At 43.1% G+C, this 12,881-nt stretch overlaps 1 protein-coding gene across 1 annotated transcript in view; it reads left to right on the top strand.

Annotated features, from left to right (window-relative positions):
• The window catches only part of lrrk1 (leucine-rich repeat kinase 1), an 80,306-nt gene that overhangs the window by 11,411 nt on the left and 56,014 nt on the right, over positions 1 to 12,881 (top strand). Inside the window, exons 3-5 of the mRNA XM_069682187.1 lie at positions 3,401 to 3,591; positions 4,981 to 5,152; positions 6,741 to 6,920. Of these exons, the coding sequence (XP_069538288.1) occupies positions 3,401 to 3,591; positions 4,981 to 5,152; positions 6,741 to 6,920 (543 nt within the window). The remainder of the gene's footprint in view (positions 1 to 3,400; positions 3,592 to 4,980; positions 5,153 to 6,740; positions 6,921 to 12,881) is intronic.

Below are 12,881 nucleotides of genomic sequence, written 5' to 3'. Positions count from 1 at the left end.
CCACTAGAGCTTTTATGTCTGTGTGCTTTTTGTACATGCTCCTGTGTGATAGGGGCGTAACACAGCGTTTTGCTGTTTGCAGGGCTCACATGAAAGGCCACTCACAGCAGACAAAGGTGCTATCAGATAAAGGACTGATAATTTTGACAACCCTGTGTGTACACATGATGCTTTGCTAGGTCTCGTTCCTCAGCCTCTCCTCACATCCTCTGCTGATCAGGGGTTAGTCTCCACTGTTGTTCATGTAGCACAAGCCACGATTATTTTCTTTGATCTCTAAACTAGATGGATGAGTGAATAATGGAGCAGATGTTGGCAGCATCAGCCCTCTAGGTCTCCTTTTAGCTTTCCCTGACAGGTCACGTCAGGCTGTGATGGGGGAGTATTGATTGTGGAGGGGAGGCACATGTGGGTCTAATGGTTTCACTCCCTCAGGCTTTCTCTGCAGGCGCAGCAGAACAGTCAGACTCTCTCCGTCTTAATTATTCATAGTACAGCCTTCTGTGGGCAGCAGGCACATCAGCTCAGACGCAGCAGAAAGAGGAAACACGACTGTTTGCTGGTGAAATGACAAACGGTCGTTCTCATTGTGGCAGGTCCAGGTTCAGCAGGTTTCATTCCATGTTGTACTTCAGTTGCTGAGTTACACGTAGATGTTTGACTGTATACAGCAGGAAGTATAGATGTAGATTTAACTCATTCACTTGAAGCAGGATTCACTTGATATGGTCTGCCTCCTGTTGGTAGTGACTAATAATACCAGAGGAAGTACACTGAAGCCTGACTCTGTGATTTGCCTGCACTGTTTATAGCACACAGTGTGTCAGATATTTAAATGAGTTAGATATTCATGAGTGCAGTTTGGAAAGTTATAATGATTTTGTATGTGTTCTGATAAATTGCAGTTGAACTCCTAACTGCACAGTGTTTTGGTGGTTTTAGGTTTAGGCCTGTTTGCCATCAAAATGGTATAAATATTCTATTTGTATTAAGGAAATGATGATGCATTAGACACTACAGAATCAATGTACCGCCTAACAGGATTTTGTTTAATCTCACGTGATCTCAGGGGGAAGCAGATGTAAACCAACAGGCTGACACCAGGGCATATATTACGAAGTGAGTTCAACTTACCCAGGGTCTCTTTTGGTTATCTGGCTTCAGTCATCCTGACAAAGGAGGTCACGCTAAGTGATCACACGGCGCTGGTTATCAACTCGATAAGTAAACCCAGGGTTTCTATGAGCGCGTTCACATAAAAGGGGCGGAGTCTGCTATGTATGACCAATCTAAACATGGACAAGTCTGCTGTCAGCTGATCATATCTTTCTAACATCATAGATTCTCTGAGTTTGTAAAATATGCTGAAGATGTTAATTCAGACTGAAATCCACTCAGCTGCAGAGAAATGCAGGAAGGACAAAGAGCAAAAAATCACAGACTGTAAATGTGCAACTCTGGTCTATAATATCACTGCTCCATACTTAGTGCATCTCTCAAACAGATTGACAGTTGGGCACTTTACGTAGCAGCCTCTGCCATCAGTGTATGAATGTGTGTGTGAATGGGTGAATGTGTTGTGTAGTGTAAAAGCAGCTTTGAGTGGTTGCAAAGACTAGAAAAGTGCTTTATAAGTACAGTCCATTTACCATTCATTTACCATTTACTTATTCTCTCAGCCCAGTCATATCAAACGGACTTATAGAGCAAATTAAAAATTATGTAAAACCACAGTTTCAGTAAAGCACGATGAATATCGTTCTCTCTCCTCCCTATCAAGTTCTGCCCACAGAGCACCTGAATCAAGAGACCTGATTGGTCAGTAGGTGGTGTTTAGTTCAGGTTGATCTCTTATCACCAACATAACCTGCTCCAGAGCAGGTTAGGTGTTCAGTTACCATGGTGATCAATCCCGATAAGAAGTGAACCATCTTCATAGTACTGACAACCTGAAGTTTCCTTGATAACCGCAAATCCTGCTTCTAGTATACCCCCCAGCCGGCAGTAGTGATGCTCTGCAGAGAAAACAACAAAAGCAGAAAGTTTAAAACGACTGGATGACACGGGCTGGGGATTTTTCAGGAGTGTAATGCCTCTTACTGTTAGCCTCAGGACTACAATCTTTACTGGTGCTTGATAACACCTTCAATGGCTCCGCCTCCCTCTCTCTCATTGGCTGTTCTGGTACAGCTTGGAAAGTGTGAAAGACATAATAATACAGATTTTAAATCCTTAATATAAAGCATGTTAAAAACTAGGCCTATCTCTACATTGAGTCTGCCTTCTGTCAGGTTTAAGACTGCGTCTCATATTACCAGATAAAACAAGACCACATGTTTCTTCACATTTTGTGGAGGGGTGAATAATAATTATAAATAAAACTCCTGTAGTCGTAGCCTGGCCTGCAGTCTGCCTCAGGAGACTGTGGCTCAGGAGGTAGAGTGGTTTGCTCACTGTATGTGGATTAGATTTTCATAGCTAACGGGTGTGAATGTGATAACTGATTGACAGTTGAGTACTTTACGTAGCAGCCTCTGCCATCAGTGTGTGAATGTGTGTGTGAATGGGTGAATGACATGTAGTGAAAAAGCAGAGACTAGAAAAGCACTATATAAGTACAGTCCATTTATCATTTACCATTTAAAGTTACTGCATCATGAGATTAATGCTTCCCCACACCCATCCTGTATTAACTTAAATTAAGAAATCTTTTACTGTGAAACATTTTCTGAAACTTGTTTTGGAAAATTCAGAGTTGCACAATTCCTGCCATGACGATAACACTTTACACAAGTTATCCAGAACAATGATTGAAATCACCTGTAAATATAGTTGAATTGATTGAATTAAAGCGATGCATTATCCTTAGTTGGCATGCACATGATAAAAAACCACAGTGAGTTTATTCACCCGGCTGTGTTTGGGACGGGCCTGTAATTGTTCAGTTTCAGTCACACCTCTGGCCATTATATGACACCCGGCTTCAATTTGACTACCGGCTCATATTTGAGGAAATATGGAAGTGCTGTTGAAGTGAAATCATGTAACACCAATGTGGCTGGAAAGCGGGAATACTTTGACAAAGTCTCATTTGCTTTAATTACTGTATTCTCATTTAACAGTAGTATTTGTTCTTAAAACACAAATACCAGTGTGTGATCTGAGTTCAGTGTCAAGTGCTTATTCCACCTGCCAGACGCTGTTTCACAGTTTGCACTAATCCACTCAGCTGTACCAGAGAGAGAATTCTTTAATAGGGTGACCTAGTTCTGGGCATATGCTGCTATCAAGACTACAGTTATACAATGTGTTCAACCTGCAGCCTGGTCCCGTTCCTCCTCACAAATGCTCTTTTTTTAACTCCCATTTGACCCCCTGTGTCCGTCTTCTGTGCTGTCAGGGCCGGCGGAGGAAATGGGGGCCAAGGAATCGTTGATGAAAGGTCCGGAGCACGGCTCCCCTCTGGTTCCTTCTCCCACTCTGGAGAACATCCAAGCAGCATATGAAGACGGAGAGGAGGAGGCTGCCAGGGAGCTGATCCAACAAGCCTGCTGTGTGGAGTGTAGTGCGGGGGTGCCCCGCATCGATGGGGTGAGTGCAGCCAAAAAATATGTGACTGTCAGATTGTCAAGTGCTGGTGTTCTGCTGCTGTGATCTGCATGCTGGAAACTACATTTACTACTAATGGTGTAAAGACGATATGAAATATATGCATGGAGTGGAAGGTTGTATACAGTGTGTGAATATATAAATGTCTAAATACTGTGTGAATGGATACATGTCTATATACATTGTGTCCATGGATACATGTCTATATACAGTGTATACCACATGTATGATTTACATTTACAGTGATAGTAAATTTAGCCAATAATATATCGTGTGCTAGAAGTCGTGATGTCATCAGTGAATTAGACTAAAAGAAAAATGAAACTGAAGAAGATAAATAAAATACATAAATGTGCATGATTTTTTAAAGTGAGTGCATGTTGAAGTGAAATACATGCTGTTGATTTTTAATAATTGATTAAAGACAAAACCAGAAAACTCCTCTGGCCTTCAGTATATTAATGAGGGATTAAAAGGTTTTTAAAAAATGCTTTTAAATAATGTTGTGCATTACTTTAAAGCAGAGACTAATTAGTGATTAGATTAGATATACTTTTATTGTCCCCCTGGGGAAATTTTCCCTGGACCAGCTGCATTTTACAAGCTGGATTTTCCTTCCCAATACCAATTTGGATACTTAGACTTGAGTATCAAGCGATACAGGTGCATTGATTGGTGTCATCACTGATACCGGATATATTGGTCATTACTGGTGTCTGTATTGTAACATCTCAGGGAATAATGAGCGGTGTCAGAAAAACAGTGAAATACTGCAATCTGTTCTCTTTGGTTGTTAAATCTTTAGTTCAGACTACATCCACAGGGTTCAACAGCTATAAGAGACTTGCACAGCAGGGCGGCTGTGGCTCAGTGGCACAGTCGGTTCGTCTCTCAATCAGAAGGTTGGTGGTTTGATACCTCACTGCTACAGTCACATGTCGAAGTGTCCATGGGTAAGACACCCTGAATTGCTCCCGAAGGCATAGCCATTCGGTATGAGTCTGTCTGAACATGATGCACAGCCTACAAAATATTCAACATGTAGGTTTTATGTACTTAGTAGAAAAATATCCTTGGACCGTGATTGGACCTGTGTGTCCTGGGTGTGTCCACACCTGTAGTCAGAGCTGTAAACTTCTGATCAGATCACCCAGTGAGCATGTTAATACCAGGTCTAAACAAGGCCTGAGATTATTCCACTGACCCCTATAGTTTATCAATGTGTGCAATGATGCTGAGCAGGTGTAGTGTGCAGGAAAAGAACATTTAATATGAACTTAACACTGACAGACTCAGAATAAAACACCTGGATCAACATCAGGCAAACTAAAGCTGTTTAATAGAGATGTTCTTGTGTTTGTGTTCTTGTAGGTTAGTCTCCTGTGTGTGGCCACTCAGCATGATGATTTGCAGAGTGTGTGTTACCTGCTTAAAGAAGCCCGCATCACTGTACCCCAGCAGCCGTCCAACAGCAACCCAGCCATCCTCGCAGCTTACTGCGGCCACAGCAGCCTGGTCAGAGAGCTGCTGGACTCCATGCCTGGTAGGAGCAAAACACACAGCTCCACAAGCTCCGCGTTCACAGCCCCGCGTTCACGGCCCCGCGTTCACGGCCACGCGTTCACGGCCCCGCGTTCACGGCCCCGCGTTCACGGCCCCGCGTTCACGGCCACGCGTTCACAGCTCCGCGTTCAGAGCTACACGTTCAGAGCTACACGTTCACAGCTACACGTTCACAGCTCCACATTCACGGCCACACGTTCACGGCCCAGCGTTCACGGCCCCGCGTTCACGGCCCCGGGTTCACGGCCCGGCGTTCACGGCCCCACGTTCACGGCCCCGCGTTCACATCGCCACTTTCACGGCTCCACGTTCACAGCTACGCATTCACGGCTCCACGTTCACAGCTACGCATTCACAGCTACGCGTTCACGGCTCCACGTTCACAGCTACGCATTCACAGCTACGCATTCACAGCTACGCATTCACAGCTACGCGTTCACGGCTCCACGTTCACAGCTACGCATTCACAGCTACGCATTCACAGCTACGCGTTCACGGCTCCACGTTCACAGCTACGCATTCACAGCTACGCATTCACAGCTACGCGTTCACGGCTCCACGTTCACAGCTACGCATTCACAGCTACGCGTTCACGGCTCCACGTTCACAGCTAAGCGTTCACAGCTCTGCGATAATAACAATAATTAATCAATAATTAAATCATGAACATCAAGCAATTTGTCATCGGGGTATCTCGGCTTGGACCTGAGGACTGTACATTTTCAACAAGAAAATCTGCATGACAGAGTGAAGGTGTGGATTTGGGCAAGAGACTTCCTGTTACATGCAGGCGGGTTCTTGAAACATGATGAGGGTTGTATTTAGTGATTCTTAAGATTCAGTTTGTTTGGAACTAAATCAAACTAAAAGGCAGGACTTCTGTGCTTCTGCTGCTTTGAAGTTCACTGTTCATTTTTAAAGTACCTCTTTGTTTACTTTTATAAAAATCTAATCTGCTTTCTTTTCTTCATTAAAGGTTACCAAAGCACATGTAGGCTCTGATGCAATGTCATCACCATGTGGGGAGGGCCCTCATGAAATTTTCTTCATATAAGCATTTTAACAAAGTTATAAATGAATTGTTTTGTTAAACAGTCTGACTATAATACACACACCAGGTTATCTTGAGAAAGTTAAACGTCAGTTCCCACATTAAATCTGGGCTAATTTTCTTCATATTTCTAAACGACTATTACGTACAAAGAGTTTAAAAATTACTCTTGTACATAGCTTAGGCTGGCAATCCTTTCTGTAAAGCTTTCAGGCACTTAAAAAACAATCTGACCTGTCAACAGTAATAGTGTAAGTGGGCATTCTTTGGCCTAAAGGATCACATTGCAGCCATTACAGCCTGTTTCATGGCTGCCGACTTGTACCTGTATGTCATTTACACCCTATCATATGTAAAAATAGGAATTACCCTTTAACACATAAAGGCAACAAAATACTTCTTAAAAATCTATACCACAATAAGTGCCAGATTGGCCGTTGGACTGAGGACTCTCTGTATTTCAGTCTGTGTGTTGGTTGGGAGTTCCTGACTGCTGTTGGGTCTCTGGTCCCTGCAGGTCCAGGTCTGAGGGGAGACTTGCTGAACTGGATGCTGGCCACATCCTGCCAGCAGGGTCACCTGGATGTGGTCCGGCTGCTGGTCCAAAGCTATGGTGCTGATGCTAAGGACTGCGCCATCCACAGCGATGAATTTGCTGTCATCACCGGGCTGCCGCTGTACGCTGCTGCACGAGCAGGTAGGCAGACACGCAGAGGAAAACTCTCCAGACAGTTTGTGTAATCAGTGCACAGTTACCTGTAAATGTTGATTTTGCTGCTTCACTTATAGAAAGTGTTTTAAATGTAGGCGATGGGGACCTATCAACTTTAAGATTTATTTCTTATTTATGATGGATTTCATGCCGCCAATGTTCGCTGCTTCTTAGCACTTTCTTGTTGTTTGCTGCTATTTTCAGCGGCTCAGCTGTGAGGTTTGTGTATGAGGAGAACAAACTAGTTGTGCCACGTTTATTTGCCACAGACTTGAGGCTAAATTCACACTTGAATGTTTTTCCTTTTCAAACCGATTTTAAAAGAAATACGTAATAGTTTGGATGTGATATAGAAGAACTTTAGAGTGGAAAGTGGTTTACTTGAAGTTGGATGCTGCAAAACCAAACCAGCACATCCAGCATGTTGGTATTTTTGCTGTGTCTGAGGAGAACTCATTACTATAAACTTTGCTGGTCTGTGGACCCTCTTTCTTCAGAGGCTTTGACAGCTGCTACAGTGGCATGACTTCTTTCTCTTTCCCGAGAGCTTTTGGCATAGCTTTGTGTTTGACAGAGGTGTTGGGTTGTGCTTCCTGTATGTTTCCAAATAAGGGGTCAGAAAGAATTTTCACCTGTCGTTCTATGAAGTTCACCGAGTCAGGGAACATGGCCCTGTGGCCCCTGCGCTCCTGTAGCTCACAGGCAACAGTCCTCCACTTTTCCCTCAGCTTATATGGCAACTTCATAATAATGATTCTGAGATTAGATGGAACACTCATGTCGTCCATGTGCTGTAAACTTTCCATCATGTTACAGCAGCCTCTCAAAAACAATGAAAAGGCCTGCAGAGAGCCGACATCCTCAGACTTAACTACAGGCCAGCCTCGTGCCTTTCCCATGTAAGCTGCTGCAATTTTTATTTCGTTCCCAAAGAGCTCTTTCAGAAGAGTTTTTGCTCGTTCATAACCCATGTCCTCTGGCATATGAAGGCAGCTCCTGACCAGCTCTCTTGGATATCCTCGGGTGTAATGTTCCAGATAATAAAGGCGATCCTGATTGTGGTGTGTTTTTGTTTCGATGCCTTGCTCAAAAGCTCGTCTGAAGAAACCATATTGTAATGGGTCACCATCGAATATTGGTATGGTTCTTGGTGGTAGAGATGCTGAAAGTTGCTGTTGAACCGGTTGAGCAGTGATTTCAGTTTGACGTCGAATGATGTTGTCGATGGTTTGTCCTGTATATCCACGTGAGGTACAAGTTGTATGAGGATCATGGCTCATGTGGTCCTGATGAACATTATTAAATGCTGTGTCGTTTCTCTCCGTCCTTTGAGAAAATCCTAAAACTTGAGGTTGTTGTCTTGAGGTTTCAGGTTGAGGGTTCAGGTGGAGCGGTCGTTGTGCTCCAGTTTGTGCATGTGTACTTTGTTTGGGTCGTGCACCAAGGGATGCTAAATGAGACTGTGGTGATAGTGGTCGAGGCTGGGGTAAGTTGGTATGATGCGTCTTGGATCTCATTTCTTTGCTGCAGTATGAATTCATTGCCCCACTGGCACTTCCCACTTGGCTAATTTCCAATACGGATAGCTTAGCGCTGGTAGCTGCTAGCTCAGCTTCTATTGCAAGTTGTTCCTTTTTTCTTCTTAGTCGGACCTGTTCCAGGCGTAGATTTTCCTCTTCTGTTTCCAAAGCGTGCTTCCTCTCCAGAGCAGCCATGCGCTGAAGAAGTGCTGCCTTTTCTGCTTTAGCTCTTATGCGTGCTGAGGAAGTGGTACTTGATGTTTTAGATATGGCAGATGAGCGAGTTTTGTGATTTGTGGAGACATTTGAAACACTGTCATCAGGTCCTACATCAGAGTTCATTGTTGAAAGCATATGATGTGATTTTTCAGCATCCAATAGCCATTTCCTTGTTTTACATATGAATGTTTCATTATTTTTACAGTGTTGTTCAAACCATTGTTGTTGCTTTTTCATTTCATCCTGAGGCATAGACATTTCCATGAATGTAGAATGGGCCTCAGAAGCCTCAGTGCACAGTTTGGTGAAGTCCTTTAAAGCATTTTCAACCTCAGACACAGTTTCAGATGTTGTTTTCAGAGTGAGCAAGTTGTCCACCTTCAGTTTGATTTGTTTGAGTTGAGTTAGTTTGGATTTCCGGGTTTTTTGAAGAACATCAAACATGTATACACGGCCTTTTGCCGTCATCTTCCTTTCCCTTTTTACCGTTTCACTTTTTGCAGTGTTACCCTCATTTTCATCAGTGTAATTATTTCCAGCATCAGCAGCAAAAACATTTCCAACATCAACAACATTAACAACATTAATGTCAGCATCAGCAACATTTTCAAAAGCATCAGCATTATCCATTTTCAGTTTGTCCGTCAACAATGTTTAAATGAGCGGAGTTCATCCACGTGTGTGTGCGCGTCACACACTAAAGCGCACACAATCCAAACAGCGGAGGTTTTAATTCAAAATTCCAATGAATCCAATGTCAACAAAACACACGCACAAGCAAGTCAGTTCCACTGTTTCAATAACAGTTAATAAATATGCCGCGGCTTTTCCAATAAAACCAAAAATGGCACACAAAGACTCAGCAGCAGTTCCAAACGTCGGGCAGGAGGAAAGCACCGCTCGGCTTATCCATAGGTGCCTCTCTTACCTTGCCAGTGGATCTGCGGCGGCGGTTTGGTGACTCACTGTGCTGTGGTGATGGTAATTCCAACGTTTTCCTTTCCAGCAGCGTCTTTGTCCGCTGGATCCTCAGCGTCGCACGTGCGTTCTCCTCAGTGTCTTCTTTCCTCGGGGAAAGGGTCTTACTTTTGTAGTGACTATCCAACCCAATGTTCCAACCTTCAGTTAGTCACCATGCGTAGGTGTATGAAAACAGGTCTTGACGCGTATCCAAATGATAAATGTCCAGATTGATATTGCATTTGGGTGATGTTTCCGTTTATTGCAATGGCAGTACAGATGAGTGGTGATTACCAGTTGATGATGAATGTTCAATGCTCCAATGATGCTGTGATCCTGTGGTTATGTCTGTGTGTTACGGTAAGAACCGTATGTTCCCTCCACCTACACCAACTAACTTCCATTCACCTGTGACCTATAAACACATGACCTAGTCATGTGACCAATCACCCAACTCAAATACACACCCTAATGGTCAAAGTAAGTCATTATAACAACATATTCATCAAACTATTTACAACTTAACACAACCATAACACACACGCTCAAAATGGCTCCTACACGTTGTCTTAAACCATAAATTCCAATGCATGGATAAAATGGTTGCATCAGGTCTAGCTGGATCAGGCACCGGAGAACTGAGGATTGCAAAGAGAGGAAGCTTAATTAGTAAATGAGCAAATATATGAGCAAAAACAAACATTGTATGCTGATAAGTAATTGGCTTAAAGCTGGAGCTTAGATGTTGTTACATATTATTGAACATCCAGCACAGTCAGACGAGTTCACACAGGGCTTATTACACCTTTTATAGACAGGTAAATCTCACTGTATAACAGCAATTTACCTGAGTTTTATATCTGGTGTTTGTGGCAACATTACTGTGCGTCTTACTGATGCATTTCAGTCAGCAATACAGTAAAATAAATACAGTTAAACACACAGAGCGATGAAAGCAAGGACCAACATGGATACTATCGGTGTAGTTTTCTCTTGTTAGAGTGCTGAAAGAAGAGAAGAGACGCAGTGACAGAGTTTGTGTTTTCATCCTCCTGCCAGAGGGAGGAGACAAAGGTTCTGCATCGTAGCTGTAATGTGCTGCCACCCGGATGACGGGGGCAAAGTTTAACCAACCAATAAATGCATTTTAAAATGTTTCTTACTTACATGATTGTTTGCTACAGTATGTGAGGTCCACAGCTGCTTTAAGCTATATGAAAGCTTCTCCTGCACTTTACTGAAGCCCTGCAGGAATCTGAAGACGGCAGGGCACATATGATGATAAATCTGCAGAGTGCTCTGTTAGAGGACAATTCCATTAGACAGGCAGTCCACTGTGTTTACCTTCTTTACATGCAAATAAAACTAGGATGCTAAAGAATAATAATGTACACATACAAAACACAACTCTGTGTTCTGTTGTTTAATGAGGAGATGTGGGATTACAGCACCCCTGTTTGTTATGTGCTCTTTCCAACCCTCGTCGCAGCCTTGTTGTCTTCATTTTCCAGACCAAATGTTTGGACCACTAGTGTTTTCTCCGTAAGATGGTTTAATGCCATGCTATTCCCTGGTGTGTGGGATGGCCTAAACTAGTCATACTGTAAGACTGTAATTTTATTTAAGCAGCTGTGAACCTGTTATTTGAGTTTTATTTCAGTGACCCAGAGCTTCTAGTCCTGAAATGGCTTTTTAAGGAGCTAAAGGTTCTTTCAGTCCATTGTTTTCTGTGTTTTTACCAAGGTCCAAAGATCTGGAAGATTAAGCTGATAAGTCTGCTGACATATGAAAACGTGTATAAGCACAGTAATGCAATATAAAGCCACAAACTGCTGGATTTGATCCAGCTCTACCAATCACAAATGTTCAGCACTGTAAAGCTAAATGCTAAAGTGATTTTACTTTGAGAAATTACAGCCCTCAAAACAGAGACTTTGTGCATGTCAAAAAAAATGTTTCCGGAGCTTCATTGGTCTCTGCAGTGTAAACAAAGTTCCTGGTCCCTGGGAAAGTCCCTGCAGTTGAAACACAGACAAACACACATAAGGTGCTTTTCGACCAAAAGTTCCAGGTACTTTTAGTTCCAGGAACCTCTCTTCAAGGAACTAAATGGTTCCTGTGGCCCATTGTTGTCTGTGTTTCCACAGCGGCGTAAAGTCCCGGGAAGATTATGCAAATCAGATCAATGACATATGGAGAAGCAGTAAAAGTAACTGCACTACACTTTCAGTCCAATTGGTGGCGGTAATTTGCCTTTAAATCAGTTTGAAGAAGAAGGTATCATCCTTCGTGCGACCCTACAGTTAGCCTGCTAGCATGGAGGAGATTCAACTTGTGCTGTGTTTGATCGTGCTTTATTGCATTGCAAATGGATTGAGCACGAAAGCTTGCATCTCCTACTTCCTGTTGGCACACACAACCTCATGCTGTGTGTGCAGGAGTAAACACTCCGCGGCACGTCCGCGCCAGGGTTGCCAGGTCTGTGTGACAAAACCAGCCCAATGGCCAATAAAACCAGCCCAATACTAGAACTCAAAATGTACTCCTGTCAAACCATATACACTGCTTTTAAAGTCTAACAGCATTGCTATCATTTCCAAATGCATTATAAAATACAGATTAATTAAACTCAGACGGTCATAGAGGTGGGTGAGAGGAGGATGCTATCAAAACTGGCATCCATCATGGACAACTCCTCTCACCCCCTGCGATCTCAGTTGCACAGTCCCGACAAAAAGCTTTTGTATTGTCTCCAGCTAAACGTCCTATCCATTCTTTGATTCCGTTTTCACTTTACCAGTCCCTTGTGTATTTCTTCCCGTATTTTTCCCACTTACCGGGCGTCATGTTTCTCCCCGGTCGGAGTTGATAGCTTGAATTGTCCGGCGTGTTAACGGATTCCGCTGCAGGTGTCACAGCTGACAATAACTGGCTAGCTGACAGCACACAGTGAACCGAATGGATAGTAATGTGCAGTTTAAGTTTGCTAGCTGTGTGGCAAAGTAGAGTTTGTGGCTTTGTTATGTGGACATGCATGTCCCATGTCCATTATGTGTAGCGCTGAATGATCTGGAGTCCGTTTGGTAGGATTTGGGTATATAATAAATTATTTAATCTAAGATAATACTAAAAGGATTTCTATTTATAGATGGCCTTCATTCATGTAATTTGCATGCAAAACAGGTCTACCCAACCAGCGAACAAAAATTTCCACCCGCGGCAACACTTAAAAAGTTGGCCAATTCAG

The sequence above is a fragment of the Semicossyphus pulcher genome, unplaced genomic scaffold, assembly GCF_022749685.1.
Source record: "Semicossyphus pulcher isolate SPU_LCO1_2020_fin unplaced genomic scaffold, fSemPul1.0.p SCAF_1, whole genome shotgun sequence".
NCBI lineage: Eukaryota > Metazoa > Chordata > Actinopteri > Labriformes > Labridae > Semicossyphus > Semicossyphus pulcher.
This window is presented reverse-complemented; position numbering and strand designations above follow the sequence as displayed.